Source organism: Lynx rufus, unplaced genomic scaffold (assembly GCF_022079265.1).
Source record: "Lynx rufus isolate CCGP_SWC_20201006 ecotype Redwood Valley unplaced genomic scaffold, mLynRuf1.p SCAF_4, whole genome shotgun sequence".
In the NCBI taxonomy this organism is placed as follows: Eukaryota; Metazoa; Chordata; class Mammalia; order Carnivora; family Felidae; genus Lynx; species Lynx rufus.
Genome location: NW_025814856.1, coordinates 112,281,959 through 112,303,635, shown reverse-complemented (window position 1 = coordinate 112,303,635; position 21,677 = coordinate 112,281,959). Strand labels below are relative to the sequence as shown.

The following is a 21,677-nucleotide window of genomic DNA, read 5'->3' as shown; positions in this document are numbered from 1 at the left end:
AGTTTCTGACTTTCCCTCCTTTGTTTAGATTTTCTTTTCTTTTTCTTTTATTTTTTTTTACCGTTTATTTTTATTTTTTGAGAGCTAGAGAGACAGAGCATGAGTGGGGGAGGGGCAGAGAGAGAGGGAGACAGAATCCGAAGCAGGCTCCTGGCTCTAAGCTCTCAGCACACAGCCCAATGTGGGGCTTGAACTCACAGACTGTGAGATCATGACCTGAGCCGAAGTCAGCGGCTCAACCAACTGAGCCACCCAGGGACCCCTAGATTTTCTAGTAGTGAGGCTTTTTCACTAACTTTCTCCTCTCTTGACAAACTGAAAACCAGTAAATGATTCCTTAATTCTAACATCATTAGGAGATAACTTACCCTTAGTTAAGATTAGACAATATAATTAAAATTTCTATATTAATTTCAGTTTTTAATGGATACTTAGTGGTAGTAATGAAAAAAGAATCCAAGCACTTGGAAAATATGAGAAAAACATGGTTCTAAATATAGAGGCTCTGAGTTATCAGTGTAAGGTTAGATTAAGCACATTAAGAGCAAGGCAGTAATACATTTAGGTATAAATACATAATGTGTGTAAATTAGAATTCTAAATATGTTTCTCATATTTGAGAAGCTCAAATATGTTTTTCATGTGTTCTCATTCTCAATATGTTTAATTAATTGTACCTGATTAGAAATTAAAAAAAATTAAAGACATACTTTGAATTTCAATGATCTTCTGTAAAGAAATAACAGCATTCATATTCGGGGTTTGGTGGAGAATATCTTCTGCAAGCGGCTCCAGCTGCAAGAAGAGTAGATAATAAAGAGCAGAATATTATGACTTTATAGTAAGTCTGACAGAAGCAAAGCAAATTGAAACAACCTAAAAAAAAAGGCTGCCCCAAGAACTAGTTAACATTTTCATTTTGCTGATAGCAGTTCTAAAAGTGTAACCAGTTTTATTTTCTGTTTTGTAGCCATGTAATTGAATTCCAAAGGGCTTTTCTATTGGTCACAAAACTAATCTATGAAGTCCCTGAAGCAGGTGCATGTCTGTGTATTATTCATTAAAAATCTGAGTTATTTGTGTAATTTTTGTGGGTTCTTCACAAACCAAATTCCATCATGTCTGTATGTGCAGCTGGGCCCTGCAAACAAAACCTCAGGGAAGTTGCAGTAGACGGAAAGTGGGCAGTCTATTATCCATACTTTCGTAGTATTTTTACATCCGGCCACCTTACACTTTTGGACACTTCACAGTAGAAAGCCATAAGACATAGCTGTTCTTACTCAATTGCGGTTAAAGAAATGGTAGAGAAAATGTTCAAATAAAACCAGAGCTAAAATAACTGCATGTTTAAAAGGGAAATAACTGTGCATTTTCATTTAACTTCTACTATATTCATAACTAGGCAGAAGTCCATGTGGAAGCACAGGACAAATTCCTGTCTTGCAAATCTATCATGATCTTCTGGAATTACAATGATTTTTCATGGACAAGCTTTGCAAACATTGCTTTGTGAGAAATGAAGAGGAACTTTAAATAATTTATGGATTTTTCTGGCAGAACTAAATCTGATGATGCATCCTGGGAATACCTTGGTGATGTTGCTTGGTGTGTAGCAGCAGAAACCGCACACCCAGAACCTTGCAAACAAAATAGCTGTCTAGCTATTGAAATCCAGAAAGCAAGGAAAGTAATAGTAACAAAGGTATTTAAAAAAAAGGAGTTTTCTTAGAAAATCTGAAGTTAGTAGTCACAAATTCAAACTAATGGTCAAATTACAATATGGCTTGAAAAGGAACCGATGTCACTAGACATTGTACTGAAAAACTCATCTATGTCTCTTTTTCTGTAGAAAAAACCTAAAAACTCAGGAATTCCAAGTTTCCACAGCATATGTGAGTGAATCTTCCCCCCAGGGTCTCTCTGAATTGATTATTCTATACTTCAATCATGGAATCTAAAACAATAGCACCTTTCTTCCAGATGCCATAGGATAACTGAGTAGCTCAGGGATATTTATATATGGGTAAATTCACTAAATACAACTTTCAAGAAGGTTCTTTTCAGCTGCCAAAGAAAAACCTTTAAAACATCAAAAGGTTATTTGCAATACAGTTTAGCAAGAGAGAAAAAAAGTGTCAGTGAAAAGGTTCTGTAATCTCAAATTCTTAAAATTTGTTAAAATCAATTTTTAAATCTGGTATTTCATATAGTATCTTCAAGAATATGTTACCCTAGTTAACACCCTCTTAACTCAAAGGAAGTAATGAATCATAGGCAGTAGGTTACTTGGAAAACTTACTCAAGAATCAGATAGGGTTGAACTACCTTTCTTATAAATACTCCTTTCACTTCAGTCTCAGAGCTTAAAGAACATTTTTAATTGAAATCAGGTAGAATTTACTAACAAAATTTTTGAAACATCATCCTATGTTCAAATATCTAAGAACAAAACAATGAGGTGATTTCAGCATATTTAGTTCTTCAAAAAGCTCTCCTGTGCCATTAGGGGGAAAATGCTGACAAATTAAAAGGTGCAGGCTACTGGAAAGAAAACTACAGGAAGATCATTAATGTAAAAACCTCATTTCTGGAATTCTCCTGCATTGAGGTTTGTGGGCTATTTTTAAGATCTGGGTTATGTAGAACGTAAATGTGATTCAGGGTGTTGAGAGTAAAAATACAAACCACACTAAACCTTCAATTTGGAATGGTCAGTTAAATATGATAAAGTTGTGTCTACTTATAAAAGCAACCTAGAGAATTAAAGCAATTACACTGATAATTTAAACCCCCAAACCATTTCCCTGCATGTTTTTAGGTGAATGCCATTTGGAGGATTTAATCTTCAATAAATTGCTGCAATTTGCTTCATTTTGAGGATATACACACAGACAGAGATGAATTCAGAAAGTTCTCAGTGTAGGTTCTTTATTTTTCCTTAGGTAGCTCTGCAGAGAAGGTAATAGGTAATATTCTGAGTTGGCAAGAAGGCAAGTAGCATTTAGGGTCTGTTTTCATAAGAGAGACCACAGAATTGAGTTGTCTTTTCTAGAGTGTTTGTTGATTTAATCATTCAAAATTATAAGCACTAAAAATATCTGCTTGAAGCATCTATTTAACAAATATTTATAAGTATTGGTATAACTAACTATAATGAAATAATATTAAATGAATAGTCATTTTTCTTAAATTTGGACAGAAACTAACAATATGCAGTAAAGCTCTGTTATGTATTTGGTTTGGCTGATAAGATACAGCAAAAACATTGGCTGTTGAGGCTAATCAGTGTTAGTAAGAGTTATTAAAATATAAATAAGGAAGTAATTTACATAAAACAATACTTTTGTATGCAAAACTTATAGTAAGATAAAACAGATGCAGATGAAGGAAATACCACACATCCGTCATGCTATCTTTGTTGAGCAATTCCATCAAGTGATGATAATTATCAGGGAGTAAGAAGATACACTAGATAATTTTTAACACAACCTCTTGACACATGAAGTTCTCATCCAGCATATCTAAAGCTTAAATGCAACCATTACTTACATAACTTCTTTATACAAATTTTCTGACTGTGACAGGGAAATTTATTTTTCTATATTTTTTACAGAAAGTGGCAATACCATATTGATATAATTCAAATGTTTGCTAAGTTTCACATATCGTGTAATTTCTAAGTATTACAGCTATTTTAAAACACCATAAAATTGTGGCTATTATCATGTTGTAAATAAGTAATTTTCAGATTCTTTAGAATCAGACCATTTAATTAAAATCATTTTAGTTGGCTAACATGCATTTATAGAAATAGGCAAAGGTATCCTTGGAGAAGCTCTTGAGTAAGAGTTTTAATATTTACTCTGTATTCATGAGACAAGAAAATCAACTTTATTATTTTCATGATTCAGAACTGAACAGAGAAAAGGCTAAACAGAGATTTTGCAATTAGGTACATGAGAACTGATGTATACATCAATCAAGCAGAGGATCTACTAACTACTCTTGTTAGCTTTTATGTTTCCCAAATACGCCCAGTGTTTCCACACTTTAATGCCTTTATTTATTCTGTTTCTTCTAAATTCTATTTTCCCTATCCTTATTTGAATTGGTGAAACCTTGCTAAATCATCCGAGGACCAATACGAACATTGTCTGCTCTGTGAAATCTTTTCTAAAATTCTCTGTGAGGGCAAATGGCTTCCACTTCTGTTCTTCCTTTCCACATAAATATTCATGTTTACACATTTTTGTAGTAAGCCACGTCTGTCATTTTCCACTTTGTTGTGAGCCCTTTAAAGGCAAAGATATAGCCTGGTATATGGCGGGCATTAAAAAATATGTTGAATGGGGGCGCCTGGGTGGCTCAGTCGGTTAAGTGTCCGACTTCAGCTCAGGTCATGATCTCATGGTTCGTGGGTTCGAGCCCCGCGTTGGGCTCTGTGCTGACAGCTCAGAGCCTGGAGCCTGCTTCGGATTCTGTGTCTCCCTCTCTCTCTGACCCTCCCCGTTCATGCTCTCTCTCTGTCTCAAAAATAAATAAACGTTAAAATATTAAAAAAATATGTTGAATGAAGGAAAGATTAATTGAAAGAAAACATAAAGAGGTTGTCTTTATTCTGGCCTCCAGAGCTAACATATCTAAGTGGGATAGGTTGTTTTCTTGGTTACCTGCTGTAGTTGGGGCATGGTTTTAGGGTGAAAGACTAGAAGGAATAATGGATAATTCATTTATAAATCAATGTAATCGATTTTTAGTTGAGGTTTTAGTTGATTTTTGAACTTAAATTGACCATTCTTGAAACTTAGTTATTAAGTCCAGTAATGTGTAAATGAGTAATTTTGTATAGACTTTCTACATACACAATTATATCATCTGTGAATAATGAGACATCTGTTTATTTATCTTTAAACTTTATTTTTTGTTTCTTTTTCATACCCTATTACACAGTCTAGGACCACCAATGCAATGTTAAAATGAAGCAGTAACAGTGAGCATCTTTTCCTTGTTTTTGATTTCAAAGAAAAATTCCCATATTTCACCCTTAAATCTGATGCTAACTACAGAATGTTTATAAATATCCTTTATCAAGTTAATAAATTTTCCTTTTATTCCTAGTTCATCAAACGTCATAATTGGGTGTTTAATTTATCAACTGATTTTTTAGCATCTATTGAAATGGTTATGTTTCTTTATCATTCTCTTAATATGGTGAATTATAATTACTTATTTTGGAATGTTACTATGTTATGTTCCTGGCTTAAACATAATTTTGTTATGGGGTTTTAAGATATTGAAGAATGGCTATAATTTTGTTTATGCTTATGAGCAGAATTTTCCTATAATATTCCTTTCTTATAATGTTTGTTCAAGTTTAGGGTATCATATTATACTGGTCTCAAATAATTAGCTGTGTTCTTACTCCTACCCCCTTACTCTGAAACAGTGTAAATTAAGTAGAATTCACTGGTGAAGCCATATGGGTTCACCATGGTACTTTCTCTTGGTAAATTTGGCTTTAAAGATTCAATTTTGAGGGCACCTGGGTGGCTCAGTTGGTTAAGCATCTGACTTCAGCTCAGGTCATGATCTCCTGGCTCACAAGTTCAAGCCCCCCCTGTTGGGCTGTGCTGACAGCTCAGAACCTATAGCCTGTTTTGGATCTGTGTCTCCTTTTTCTGCCCCTCCCCTGCTTGTGCTCTGTCTCTCTCTCTCTCTCTCTCAAAAATAAATAAAAGCATTACAAAAAGATTCAGTTTTGTAAATTATTATATTATCATTCAAATTTTTGGTCTTCTTGATTCAGTTTTCTCAAGGTTATATTTTTATAAGAAATTTCCCATTTCAAATAAAATTTCAATTGTTTTACATAAACATTTTTTTAAATATTCTTTTGTAACCCACACATTAGAATCTGTGGTAAGTCTACTTTTTCATTTCAAGTACTGGTAATGCATAACTTTTCTCTGTCTGTCTTGCTAGATTTCTATCAATTCTGTTAATTGTTTCAAAGAACTAAACTTTGACTTTTTTTTCCTTTTAAAAAATTTGTTTAATATTCATTTTTTTTTGAGAGAGAGAGAGAGACAGAGTGTGAGAGGGGGGAGGGGCAGACAGAGAGGGAGACAACAGAATCTGAAGCAAGCTGCAGACTATGACATGTGAGCACAGAGCCTGCTCAAACTCACAGTCTGTAAGATCATGACTTGAGCCAAAGTAGGACGCTTAACCAACCGAGCCGGCCAGGTGCCCCCTAAACTTTGAGTTTTGAATATCTTATACATTATATATTTGTTTTGTATTTCATTATTTCTTCTCTATACATATCTTTTGCTTACTTCATGTTTAATTCATGCTTTGATTTTCTAATTGCTTTAGTTCTATACTTCTATCTTTAATTTTAAAGTTTCTTCTATTCTAATATACACATTTAAAAGCTTTACATTTTCCCCAAATTCACCTTTATATACATGACACAAATTTTAGTATTTCATATTTTCATAATCATTCAACTCAAAATATTTTCTAATACTCACTGTGATTTCTTTGGCACATGAGATATTGTACTTTGAAATCTCCAAATAAATGAGTTTTTCCAATTAGTTTTTTTATTTCAAATTACATAACTAAATTTTTTTTTGGTTTTGTTTTTATACTTCATTTTATTTTACATCATTGGTATCTTACTTTTATTTTACTGTAGTAAGAACACTTAACACAAATTCCAACCACTTAAAAAATTAAGTGTATAATACATTATTGTTGACTCCAGGAATAATGACATAGAGCAGATCACCAGAGCTTATTGATCTTGCTTGACTTAAACTTTATACTCATTGATTACTAACTCTCATTTATCTTTCCCTCCAACTCCTGACAACCGCCATTCACCCTCTCAGTCTATGAATCCGATTATTCTAGATACCTCACGTAAGTGGAATCATGCAGTATGTGTCTTTCTGCGAATGGACTGTTCCACTTAGCGTAATGTCTTCAAGATTCATTCATGTTTCACATATTGCAAAATTTCTTTCCTTTTAAAGGCTGTATAGTATTCCATAATATGTATTTACCATATTTTCTTATTCATTCATCTTTCAGTAAACATTTAGCTTGTGTCCACATCTTGTCCTTGGTAAGTAGTGCTGCAATGATCGTGGGAGTGCTATTATCTCTTCAAGATCCTGATCTTGCTGTATCATACAGCAGTTTTATATTTAACTTTTTGAGGGCCCTGTATACTGTTTTCTAGAGCAGTTGTAACATTCTGTATTCCCACCAATAGCATGCAAGGGTTCTAATTTCTCCACGTCCTTGCCAACACTCATCTTTGTGCCATTTTTGATAATAGTCATACTGACAGATGTGAGGTGACATCTCCGTGTGGTTTTGACTTGCATTTCTTGATGATTAGTGACATTAACATTTTTTCATATACTTTGTGGCCAGTATATGTCTTCTTTGGAGAAATTTCTGTTCAAGTCCTTAGTCCATAGTGTTAAAAGTTCTTATATTTTTTAGATGCCTTATCAGATATATGGTTTGCAAATATTTTTTCCAATTCCATAGATTGCCTTTACACTCTGTTGATTGTTTCTTTTGCTGTACAGCTTTTTAATCTGATACTCTTGTTTATTCTCGGTTTTGTTGCCAGTGCTTTTGGTGTCATATCCAGGAAATCACTGCCAAGACCAAAGTCATGAAACTTTCCCTGGTTTCTTTTAGGAGTTTTACAGTTTTGGGTTTTACATTCAAATCTTAATACATTTTGAGTTTATTTTTGTATATGAGATAAGGGTCCAGTTTCATTCTTTTATAAATACATACCAGTTTTCCCACCATTTGTTCAAGAGATTACTCTTTCTCCAATATGTATTCTTGGGACCGTATATGTATGAATCAGTTAACCATGTAGGTGTGTAGATTTATTTATGTGCTTTCTCTTGGTCTCCAAGTCTACCTTTATGGCATTGCCGTACTATTTTAATTACCAACCTGTGTAATCTATTTTGAAATCAGGAGGTGTGAAGACTCCAGCTTTGTTCTTCTTTTTTACGACTGATTTGTTTATTTATGGTCTGTTGTGGTTTCATATGATTTATTTTTTTTCTATTCCTGTAACATATGCCATTGGGATTTTGATATGGATTGCACTGAATATGCTGATCACTTTGGGAAGTATGAACATTTTAACAATATCAGGTCTTCTAATCCATAACCATGGATTGTGTTTCCATTTGTTTGTATTATGTAATATTGATTCTGGTTTAATTTCACTATGGTAAGAAGTTATAGTCTATATGAATTCAATTGAAATTTATTGAAATTTGCTTTATGTCCCCAAATATGGTTTGTTCTTGAAAACATTACAAGTGTCCTTGAAAAGAATGATTTTCTGCAATTATTGGGTATGGCCTATTATATATATTTCAATTAGGGCAAGTTTATGAAAGCATTTAAATCTACATAACACCCTCTTTTATTATCTTCTTTCTCAATCAGTTTCAGAGAAGTTTATTAAAATGTCATTATGATTCTGGTTTTGATTATTTTTCCATTTGCTTTTTTCAATTTTTGCCTGATATGTTTTGAACCTGAATTGTTAGATACATTACTTTTGAATTGTTTCATCTTCTCAGTTAATAGAATATTTTACTACCATGAAGCATCTCTATCTCTACTTCATTTTTTTGTCTTAAAGTCCACTTTACCTGATATTAATATAGCCACATAAGCTTTATTTCAGTTAATTTCTGTAGTTTAATTTTTCTTTTTATATTTAAACTTTATTATTATATTATAACAAGTGTTCCTTTTTAAACAGCACTTTTTAATTATAATGTGGTAATCTTTTGTTCTTATTGGCAAACGAAATCCATTTATGTCTTTTGTGGAACTGCACAAGCTGATTCTAAAATTTTATATAAAAACACAGAAGGGGCAAATGTAGCCACGACTGTGTTGAAGACAAAAAATAAATGTGAGATTTGTTCTACCAGATATCAAGATTTCTTATGAAACTATAGTAGTGAAGGCAGTATAGTACTGTCAAAAGGATAGACAAACAGACCTATGGAATACAATAGCATCTCTATGAATACACAGACAAAGATACTAATGCTCAGCCATAAGGAATAGATGGTCTTTTCAATAAACGGTGCAGGATCAACTTTTAATTCACATTAAAAACACACACACATACAAAAATTTAACTTCTACTTCGTGCTATATAGACGTTCAATTCCCGATGGACTATGCAGCTAAATGTTGAAGTCAAAAATAAAGCTTTAAGGAAAGAAAAAGGAGAGTATTTACACAGCTTTGGCTATACACAAAGAAAACTTTGAAAGAATACAAAAGAGCTAACCATAAAGGAAATGACAGATTATACATTAAAAATTATTTTTATTTTTCAAAGGGCACAATTACAAGGGTAAATAGACAAGGTATTTCACCACATGAAACCAACAGTAGAATCCATAAACAACTGCTCAAATCAGTAAGAAAAATGACAGTCTGAAAGTGGACAAAAGGTACTTCAAAAACAGAATATACACATAATCAAAAAGTAGATGGAGATCTGCTTTACTTCATTAGTATTTTGGCAAGACAAAACCATGACGATAAACTATTACACATACAACAGAATGTCTAACAATTTTAAAAGACTGACAATACCAAATGCTGGAAGTACGTAAAACAATCGAAACAGTCATATGCTGTTGGTAAATATGAATTGTGACAACCACTCTGGAAAAGTTTGTTATTATCTACAAAGACTAAACACATACAAATCCCACAACCCAGCAGTACCACTTTTAGATATATAGTCAACAGAAATGTGTAAAGAAATGCACCAAGAAACATATATAAATATAAATATAAATATATATATAAAGTCCATCATAGCATTGTACATAATGGCTCCCAAACTGGAAAAATTCTCTATAGTCATTAAAACCAGAATAAGTAAAGTGTGGCATTTTCTTAGATATTCCTTTTATGAAGTGTAATAATACTACATAATAATGCAAATGAATGAACTATAGCTAGCTGCAATAACATGAATGAATCTCATAAACATGTATTGAGCAAAAGAAGTTATATACAAAGAGATAGATATTGTATGATTTAATTTATATAAAGTTAAAAAACTGGTAAATTAAAATCTTGTGTTGAGAAGGGGAGTACTAATTGGAAAAGAAAAATATGGGGTCTATTGAAGTGCTGACATTATTTTATTTCTTCACTCGGTTGGTGGTGATATATGTGCTTGATTAGTGGTATTTCATTGAGTTGTGCATTCATACCTTATACAGTTTTCTGAATATTGTATTTTACAATCAAAAAACATTTTAAAAAGACAATATGTTTTCTGACATAAAAGAATAGGGGAATAAATCTGTTTGTTAACTCCATATTTTTTCTACATATTATCTTGCATTTAAGTAAAAAGGTGAGATTGTAGGTATTTCAGGAAAAATAATTTATATTCTTAGATACAGGCTACAAATTTACCTACAAAGGGACTGAAAGACCCACTGTAACATGCAAAGCAACACAGAAAAAAATTAGAAAGGGTTCAGTGTCAGGATGAAAAATATTGTGAAACTTTGGAAGAATATAGTGATCAAGACCAAGAGAATAAGGGAAGCAGTTTGCCATATAGATCTGACCTTCCATGTTGATGAACTATTATCAATTCCCTAGTGAGGAGGGAATGGTAGTTAAAACTCAACTTTCATTTAAATAATTGTCTTGGAGATGTCTTCAATTAGTTGTATATATTTAATTTGATTGCTTAAGTAAATCTGGTTATAATTTTATCCATATTGTGATTCATGAGTCATTCTCAAAATAATCCTCTTTATTGATTTGAAGTCATTAAAATCTTTGACCAAAAAGATTGAAAAAAAAAGTCAATCAGGATGGATTCCATTGATAATCAAGTTACTACACTGACAGATTACTGAGATTATTCAGATTGAGTCTGCCTGCACCCTACCTACATGTGGATGACATCACATAGCAATAAAGAAACATCTCTGGCCAAGAGGAGTGATATAAATCTAACGAGTCTTATGAGAGTATCAGGAGAACCAAGAAACAAAGGGTACAGTCATGGCCATGGAGCCCACATGAAATATTAAAGGATTACTTGAATAAAATAAAAGGGACAAGAAGGCTAGATTCTGAGATTGTTCCTGATGTTATCGCACTATTTACTGAATTTCATCCCAAGCTACCATGACAAAATATATCAGCTAATGAATGGAAGAAGGAAGACTATGAACAGATGCCTCTATTCACTGTCATATCTGAATAGTATCCCACAGTTTCTATGACACTTAACCACAGCAAATTTGGACTTAATGGTATACTTAAACACCTACAGCAAGAACTAGCTAAAGAGTTAAAAATGAACTTAAAGGTAAAAAGGAGGCATAGTAGTCTATTGGAAAGAATAAGGAATGTAATTAGTTGGATAATTTATACTATCAATATTTTTAAGCCTTGACATAAGGTTATAGATACAATGAGAAAACATTTCAAACTATGTACCTAAAGGTACGTATTAAGATGAAGTTTCAATAACATTGAAAGCAAGTTTTCTCAGTGCTTTATGTGTAGTTTCCTAACACAATGTCCACTGTTTAGACATTAATTTTTATAAAGAAGGCTTAGTTCATTCTACATGCCAAAAATCTTGTTTCCTTGCCCCTGTTTTTCAAATAAGTTGAAATTTGATAGTTATACTTGGTAAGTCCTCCTGTTTTACTGTCCTTGATCTTTAGTTTTCTTCCTACTCATGTGTTTTTAAAATTTTCTCTTCTTTAATTTACGTTTTTAAACTGCTTTTCCTTAAATTTTTGTTGTTGTTGTTTAGTAAAGCGATTTGTACTGTACTCTTTTCCAAATGTCAATTTTCTGCTAAGAAGACCTGCTTCACATCATGTAGCAGTGGTGTGCTGGCAAATGTTTAACAGAAATAGCTGTAATTTGTAGCATTTGCTGAATTCCATGGTGAAAATATTCCCACCAAGGCCTATTTCAAGATACCAGTGTGATGTCACTGAACTCAGGATTGAGTAGAGATACACACACAATTAGCTCTCACAAGCCACTGAAAGCCAGCTCTAACATATCACTGATAGACTATTATTTTGTTTATTGATAATCAGGGGAAAACTCTTCCTAATGATTATCTCCTTAATGATTTTTTTTTCTTGTATAAGAGTATGCTTTCTTGAAAAATCATACACAGTTCTGTCATTATTTTACCCCCCAGCATGGGGCTTATTAGTTCAATTCTCCCATATTTTCCACAGAAATTCCAGTTCCTTATCTTATTCCATTCTACTGATCCAGCCTCATTATTTACTTTTATTCCACTCAAAGTAGCCTCTCCAGTGCCCAAAACAAACAAACCCAAAACAGAACCACCCACAATTCTAAGAAGTCTTAATGTCTTTATCTATGTATTTTTACTACAAGAGATAAATCCTTTCCTTTGGTTTTAGCTTGCCAAAATCTCATTTTTATTCAAGTCCAAGAAAGGTTAATATCTATTATAATATCTATTAAAATATTTCTCCATCCTCATAGTTAAAAACAAAGGGTCCTATATTATATTCCCAAAGTATTTTGTTTGTATTGCTTTTACTTTTATTTGTATTAGAAGTTTTGGAAATAAAATATATGTCCAATAAAAGACTAATGAATGAAAGGGCAGATAAATGAATGCCATAACATGTTTGTTTCACCACTGAAAAGAAATGCTTTCTCTCTTTTATTGGTAATCAGAACCCTCTGAAGTATCTAGGTTTCCAGCTCACATTCCTTTTAACACCTTCTGAAAAGCCTAAAGACAAACAATATGTGAGATGTACACGATGGAGTTTTGAATTATCCAGATAACTTCTCCTTTATTTGGCATTTGCTAAAAAAGATAAACAAACAAAAAAATCCACCTATCACTTTGGCTCCATTTCTCATAAGCCTTGTAAATACAAGAAATGCAAGATATCTACAATGGAAAGTATCTTCAAATATTATTTTCCAAAACATTTTTATTCTCTTTAGATTATTCATACATTCCCTTTCAGAGCATGGATATGTTTCATAATCTAAGAGAAAACCATGGAAAAAACATTGTTCTGTATTATCATACAGCGTCCCTGTATTCAATTCTCCCTTTCTCTACTCATGAATTCCAACAATTTAAGAGCTTGCAGGCTTTGCCAGATTCACACCAATTCCCCAATGGAGTCAGTCATACATAATCTGAAGGATGAAAAGATGGCAACACTACTTCTTTATTCAAAATCTAAAGCAAACAAACCCCTGATGACCAACTTGCACAATACCATCTCAAAAGTTCACCTCAGGGGTGGTTGTCAACACCTACTACAGTCAGTCCAAGTGACGTTTTCAGCATCTTTAGAGCAAAAAGTCACCTTGGGAAGATTATGAAAACACACAACCACTAAGTGTAGTCACTGTTTCTGAAATCCAAGTCAGATGAAAGCAGCTGAGCCTACTCAACAGGAGACAGCAGTTATTATGAAGAAGAAGAGAAAGGAGAAAAAGAAAAGGAGAGAGAGAGGAAGACAGGAAGGGAAGGGAAGGAAAGGGAAGGGAAGGGAAGGGAAGGGAAGGGAAGGGAAGGGAAGGGAAGGGAGGAAGGAAGGAAGGACGGAAGGAAGGAAGGAAGGAAAGAAGGAAGGAAGGAAGGAAGGAAGGAAGGAAAGAAAGAGAAGGAAAGAGAGAAAAGAAATAAGGGAGGGAAGAGGGGAGAGGGAGGGAAGAAGGGATAGAGAGAAGAGGAGGGAAAAAGGAAGGAAAAAAGGAATGGAGGAAGGAAGGAGTAAAAGCCAAACCTTAATAAGAGTTAATGAGATTTTAAAAAAAGCTATAATTGATACTTTGATAGCATTTTATGGTGACAGATAGTAGCTCCACTTGTGGTGAGCACAGCATAACATATAGAGAAGCTGAATCACTATGTTACACCCCTGCAACTAAGGTTAACATTGTTTGTCAACTGTACTCAAATAAGAAAACATTTTTAAAAAAGAAGAAAGAAAAAAATTGCCATAGACTCAAATATAAATGGTGAACCTTTAATACCAGAGGCTGTTGCATCATCCCAACAGCTTCCATGTCTACAGCAATTTGTTTTTTTTTTTTTTTTTAATCTAACAAGCTTAAAACTGTCATTTATTCTGTTTTGACAGGTGGCCTTTTAATGGCCCTGTTTTCAACTTACTACCCAAGGCTCTTCCTCCAATATGTCCTCTCCTTTCTTTTACCTGCCTGAAGTTTTTCAATGTTTTTGTTTTAGATTCCATAGGAATGCCAAGGGCTTAAGCTTTTCTCACCTTTTGGGGAAATTTCTTTCAGGGGAAGCAACCCAGGGTGCTGTTAATTGGCTTTGCATAACAGTAGGCAAATCTGGCCTCAAAGTAACTGTGCCATTGTTTGCTAGCCAGCACAAATGCAGAGTACCAAAATCAGTTTCTCTGAGAACCTACCAAAATCAGTTTCTCTGAGAACCTCGCAGATGTTTCTATTACTAATTCTAAAAATGATGTAACTATTTTCATAAGGATCACTGATGCCATTTCAAGCAACCGGATTCTTCTCATTTAGATAGTCACTTCTGTTTCTTGCAAACCCCAAGCCAGTGTTTTTAAGTGCTTCATTGAAGTTAAAAAATATTCATCATACACTGATTGGATTGATAAGTCTAAATTCTGAACTTTGCCAAGAAAAAGAAAAAAATGGACTTCTGGTAGGTCTTCAAAATCTGTTGCCTCAAGGAATTTTCTGTACCATGCTCAAATTAGCTTTAATCCAATAGTATATTATTTTGATTGACCTTGTGCCTATTTCTTTAAAGAATAGCTAAAAGACATTTTGCTAATTAGATCACTTTCATAATAAAAATATTTAAAAAGAAAAATACCTATTTTGGTTGCATCACTCAGATAACTTAATTTTTTAAAAATCAAGTTTTTTGGTACCCATCTATATATTTACACTAAGATGCAGGCCAAGAGTTCCTGCTGATTTTATAATTCCTTTGGGTTATGTAATACATATTATTCTACTGATAATAAGTCATACGAAGCAGCATTTTGCTGTATTGACATGGCTTGGCCAAGAACAACAAGGAAAAGAAACAGCATTCAAAAAACTGGCAAAATGTTTATGAATTCTAATCCTCTGCACATGAATAAATACATCTGACAAAGTGCAGAGTCCTTCAAAAAGGCCCTTCTTGACCTTCCTAATTTGAGTTCAATTTCATGTTCAGTGTTGAGAAGCCAAAGTAGGTTCTGCCAATGTTTTAAGCTCAAGCTTTACTATATTTTGCTATTTGTAAAAGTGAAATCCCAGATAATAAGTTATAATTGCCCTATTAATCACTTGAAAAGGGAGTTTGGAGGGAAATTGGGATTTGAAATTGCAATAATTGGTAACTGAAAGATTTTTTAAAAAATTTTCTTACCTAGACTTTACTATGTAAAACCATTGTGAAAACTACATGTATGCACTTTTCAAAATGGTGAGGTACATGCAATATGCCTTATTATATATTGCTTTTTCTAAAAGAATGAAATCTAAAACTTCAATGCAGTCATGCTGTTAGTCATGATGACCTCTGAACTGAAAAATATATAGAAAGCCAGACCTTGGATTATAAATTATATTGTCAATGAAAGTGAGAAGAACTCTTTGTTTCTTAAGTTGTTTCAAGTATTACGTTTTCATTTCCTTTTTTCAAATGAATTATAATGCACAACACACATGTATTTTTCTTCCATTTTTCATTAAAAAAAATCCTTCTTTCCCTAAGCTTTGTTCCTCTGCATACTGATAGACATGACACACCAAAATTTACCTTTCAAAGTTCAATACACCAAATCCATCTGTTTCCCTTAAAGAATCTTGTGGGAAATTTATAATTTCATTTACACTCTGAAGAATTCTCAATAGAAAAAGTACAGAAAACCACAGATTATTTAAATTTGTTTTCCCTTAGCTCATAATACACAAATTTTAGATTGTGCTTATGCAATTAAAAATAACCAATGAAAAAAGACAAGGTAATATTTAAGGTATTATAATAATTAAATCAAATTCACTATAAGACATCCAGATATTATAGCTGATTAAAGAGTTAATATAGCTGAAAAAAAGCATTTCAGTCATTGTTTACTGGAATTTTTAGTACCTATACATCCATATGGTCATGTTTGAGATTGACCAATGACATTTTTATCCTTTCCTCGATCTTAAGCCTGGTCTTTCTAAAAATGCAGAGAAAGGGTATAGAAAAGTTTGAGAATAAATCTCAAACTTTAAATTAGGGGACATTGTTCTAGTGTCACTAATTGCTATATGAAAACAATCTATTTGATCTCTAGGGATAGCTCATATAATAAAATGACCAAAGATATCCTATCCTGGTCAAAAGGTCTAGCAGTGGAAGGAAGGTACAAAACACAACCATTTAACTCCACACAATGGACTTCAATATGTTCTGAAACAGAGTCCTCTCTTAAAGAAAGAGACCACCAAAAAAAAAAAAAAATTATTCCATTCTCATTGGTAATCCTCCCTTGGAAGAATAAAGTAGGCCAAGTGTAGTGATTACCAGCACAAAGAAACAGAATTTCATTTGAATGGATGTGCTCAAAGAGAGCCAGTGAAATCCATAATTTCCTTTCACATAGTTGGAAAAATAGTTGGCTTTGCAACTGGGTAACATTTCTTTCTAGGCAGGTCAATCATCCATGGAGCCACAATCCACAACCTACTGTGATTTTCTGCACATCTGGCATAAGCCTTTATAATGTAAATATTAAAACCAGTCTGCTTCTCTAAAATGTTTCCACATTTAAAATCAAATAAGTAAGCTGTGACTAAAGGTGAATATGCAAAATATGTTTTCTGGTAGGCATAGGGCAGCTCAACACTGACTGATAAGCCTTTAATACAATAAACACCCAAACATTATTTTTGACATTATTTGTTCATAGGAAACTCAGAAAGACTAATATTTAGAAAATATTAGACACTCTGAACTATGTGTGATCTGAAATAACAATCTACTAATAAGAACACTAATCATTAGATAGCTACATCTTTTGGGTTATTGTCTTATCTAAAATTATACAATAGAGAAAAGACTTAAAGAGTGCTCAAGCTTTCTTTCTCATATTTTCCTTAAAATAAAAAAAATGTACATATTTATCTCAATAAATATGGCACAATAATCAAGGTGAAGCACTACAGACTTGTAAGATAATGATGACAATAAAACTTGCATGTTCAGCAGGCAGATGAGAAAATACTTTTTTCCCCTTCATAAATACTACAGGCAAAAGCTTAAGTTACTGTTAAAAGTAATATACATGACAGATTTAAAAAAATATTTTGTATATGTTTATTTCTTAAGTAGTCACATTGCAAGTTCATGAAAGAAAGTAAAACCTAAAACAGTCTTAACACTTGTAAACATTCACTATAAATAAAAAGAATTGGTAACATTAAGGAATATATATAAACTGAAATATTTGTTGACTTGCAATTAATTAGTTCAAAAGTTTGCCATAATCTGAAAGTGAACCTAAATGTAATGTGATCTGATGTCTACAGAGTAATCAGAAAAATATGTTGCAATTTAGTCACATAATGTGAAAGAAAAAAAATCATGTTTGGCAATGCAAATTCAAGTTCAAAATTTGGATCTAATGCATTCTAGCTGCATGACTTTGAAAGGATTTCTCCAACCTGTTTGAGACTCATTATCACCATCTCTAAGATGGGAATAATATCTCTTAGCCTAGAGAATTCATAAATAAACAGAAAAAGGTTGTCAAGGTTTTTAAAACTCCAGACCAAATGGTGATATAGGAGACTCCTAAATTTCCCATCATTCCATGGATGCATCAAATGTACATCTGTACATGGAACAATTCCCTCTGAGAGAAATCCAGAAACTAGCTGTATGACTCCTATGCATTGACCAAATGAGAAAATACCCCATCCAAATGGGTAGGAAAGACTGAGATACACCTTCACCATAAACCCCACGACCAACACAGCACCATACAATTGGGAGGGAACCCCCAACTCCCAGCTTTTCCTGAGAAATAAGTGGTTTGGACCACACATCCAAAACCCCAACTTTTAAGGCTCCCACCTATAGAATGGGGTCCCCAAACATGTAGCTCTGAATGTCAACAGGGCTTGTGTTTATGAGTCCCACAGGATACGGCAAACAAATAACATTTCTTAGGTGTGGGAGAAGAGCTATACCCCAAGGCTCAGCACAGAGGGAGGGCGCAAAAAATCTCCCATCTCCCCATTTTTCTTGGAAATATCTTGACCACACACTTTATAAATTGCTGCCTGAGGAATCTGATTTCTAATTAGCACACATCAATGTGCTGACCGTGATTCTCCCTAGAGCCTAAAAATGCTGGTTAGGCATTTCTCCTGCCTTCTCCCTCTGGTTCCCTCCAACAATAAAACCAAGTAACCATTATCTCTCTGGAAGGAGTCTATTCACACATCTAGCACCCCAACTTTTATGGCTCTCACCCAAATAATGGGCCCCTAAATCATGTAGCTCTGAGAGCAAAGAGTACCTGTGTTCATGAGTCCCTGGGGACTACAGCAAACAAATAAGGAGTTTTTAAATAGGCATAGGAGCACTGCCCATCTCCACCCCCATGTCTATACACCCAGGCTCAGCACAGAGAGAACAGACAAAAATGTTCATTTCAGGGGCGCCTGGGTGGCACAGTCGGTTAAGCGTCCGACTTCAGCCAGGTCACGATCTTGCGGTCCGTGAGTTCGAGCCCCGCGTCGGGCTCTGGGCTGATGGCTCGGAGCCTGGAGCCTGTTTCCGATTCTGTGTCTCCCTCTCTCTCTGCCCCTCCCCCGTTCATGCTCTGTCTCTCTCTGTCCCAAAAATAAATAAACGTTGAAAAAAAAAATTAAAAAAAAATGTTCATTTCACAGTGTCTCCCTGGAAGGGGTTTGACTACACAATTTCCCAGCTGCTATCTATGGATCTAGCTTCTATTTAACCTAAATGTAGGTGCTGACTGTGATCCTTACCTTAGGGACACTGATAGATCTTGGCATATTGTCAACTAAGGGGAGCCACTAACAACAAAGACTGTGGCTTGAACAATCACAAAGGCTTAAGAAGTAACAAGGAGCTTGGGCTGAGCTGATTGATGAAGTTCATCTCCTACAAGAGGCCATTCTGTCAAGACTAGGAGAGGTGGACGTTTTACCTCATGTGCAGAAACCAACAAAGAGAGTTAAAGAAAAGGAAGAAACAGGGGAATATATTATAAACAAAAGAAGACAAACTCGAGAAACTGATCCTAATGAAAAGGAGATAAGTGGGGCGCCTGGGTGGCGCAGTCGGTTAAGCGTCGGACTTCAGCCAGGTCACGATCTCGCGGTCCGTGAGTTCGAGCCCCGCGTCGGGCTCTGGGCTGATGGCTCAGAGCCTGGAGCCTGTTTCCAATTCTGTGTCTCCCTCTCTCTCTGCCCCTCCCCCGTTCATGCTCTGTCTCTCTCTGTCCCAAAAATAAATAAAAACGTTGGAAAAAAAATTTAAAAAAAAAAGAAAAGGAGATAAGATTTACCCCACAGAATATTCAAAATAACAGCTGTGAAGATGGTCATTGAAGTGAGGACAACAACACATGAACAAAGTGATCAAAGAAGATCAACAGAAATATTCAAGAGCAGACTAGATCAAATGGAAGAAAAGATCAGTGAACTGAAAGATAGGGCAGTGAAATTCACCCAGTCAAAAAAGCAAAAAGAAAAAAAAAAGAATGCAAACAGTAAAGATAGCTTAAAGGACTTATGGAACACCATCAAGCAAATCGACATATACATTATAGGAGTTCCATAAGGAGAAGAGAAATGGCCAGAAAGCTTGTTTGAAGAAATAGTGGTTAAAAACTATCCTGGGGAGAGAAACAGACATTCAAATATAGAAATCCCAAGAGTATCAAATTAGATGGATGTAAAGAGATCAACACCAAGTCACATAAAGTTGTCAAAAGTTAAAAACAAAGAGAGATTCTTAAAAACAGCAAGAGAAAAGCAACTTGTCACAGATAGGGAGTCTCGTTAAGATTATTAGTGGATTTTTCAGCACAATACTTGATGACCAGAAAGAAATTGGACGATATATTCAAATTGCAGTAAGAAAAAACTGCTGATCAAAAATATTCTACCCAACACAGCTGTCATTAAGAATTGAAGGACAGGGGCGCCTGGGTGGCGCAGTCGGTTAAGCGTCCGACTTCAGCCAGGTCACGATCTCGCGGTCCGTGAGTTCGAGCCCCGCGTCGGGCTCTGGGCTGATGGCTCAGAGCCTGGAGCCTGTTTCCGATTCTGTGTCTCCCTCTCTCTCTGCCCCTCGCCCGTTCATGCTCTGTCTCTCTCTGTCCCAAAAATAAATAAACGTTGAAAAAAAAAAAAAAGAATTGAAGGACAGATACAAATTTACAATAAAAAACGGAAGTATTCATCATCACTAGATAGCCCTTATAAGAGATGTTAAATTGAGTTCTTCAAAGCTGAAACGAAAGAATGCTAATTAGTAACCTAAAAATATATGAAAGTATAAAACTCACTGATACAGGCAAATACATAATTAAATTCAGAATACTCTAATATTATAATGACAGAGGGAAATCACTTAAAACTCAAGTGTAAAGGTTAAAAGAAAAAAGTATTAAAAATAGCTATAACTATAATAACTTGTTAAAGAATACACAATATAAAAAGCTATAAATTATGATATCAAAAACAATCATGGGAGGCGAGTTTAAAATGTAGAGTTTCTGTATACATTAGAGTTAGGATGTTACCAGCTTAAAATACACAATTATACATATAAGATTTTTGCAAGCCTCATGGTAATGACAAAGCAAAAGCCTACGGAAGTATGCAAAAGAGAAAGAAAGAGAAATTAAAACATACCACTACAGGAAGTCATCAATTCACGAAGAAAGACAGTATGAAAAGAAGAAAGGAACTACAAAACTGTCAGAAAAAACAAGATGGCAAAAGGAAGCCTGCATAAATTTATGCAGTTAAATTTATTGGACTAAATTCTTTAATCAAAAAACACAGAGTGGCTGAATAAATACAAAATAAGACCTAACTATATGCTACCTACAAGAGAATCACTTCAGTTTTAAGTACACAGAGATTGAAAATGAAGAGATAGGAAGATATTCCATGCCAATGAAAATGAGAAGAAAGCAGGGGTAGGTTTGCTTGTATCAGAAAACAAAAACAAAAACAAAAACAACTGTAAGGTAAAAACTGTAACATGAGAAAAAGAAGGTCATTATATGATGACAAAGGGGTCAATTCATCAAGAGTATATACCAATTGTCATATTTATGCACCCAACATAGAAGAAGTAAACTTATAAAGCACATATTAACAGATGTAAAGAAAGACACAGACAAAAATACAATGATATTAGGGGACTTTAATACCCCACTCTCAATAATGGATAGATCAGCCAGACAGAAAACCAATATAGAAACAATAGACTTTACGTGTTAGACCATGTGGACCTAACAGACATATACAAAACATTTTATCCAATA

General features: G+C 34.1%; 1 protein-coding gene across 1 annotated transcript in view; it reads right to left on the bottom strand.

Moving 5' to 3' along the window:
* HDAC9 (histone deacetylase 9) overlaps positions 1–21,677 on the bottom strand; it is a 742,193-nt gene that overhangs the window by 49,304 nt on the left and 671,212 nt on the right. Inside the window, exon 24 of the mRNA XM_047094862.1 lies at positions 711–795. Within this exon, the coding sequence (XP_046950818.1) occupies positions 711–795 (85 nt within the window). The remainder of the gene's footprint in view (positions 1–710; positions 796–21,677) is intronic.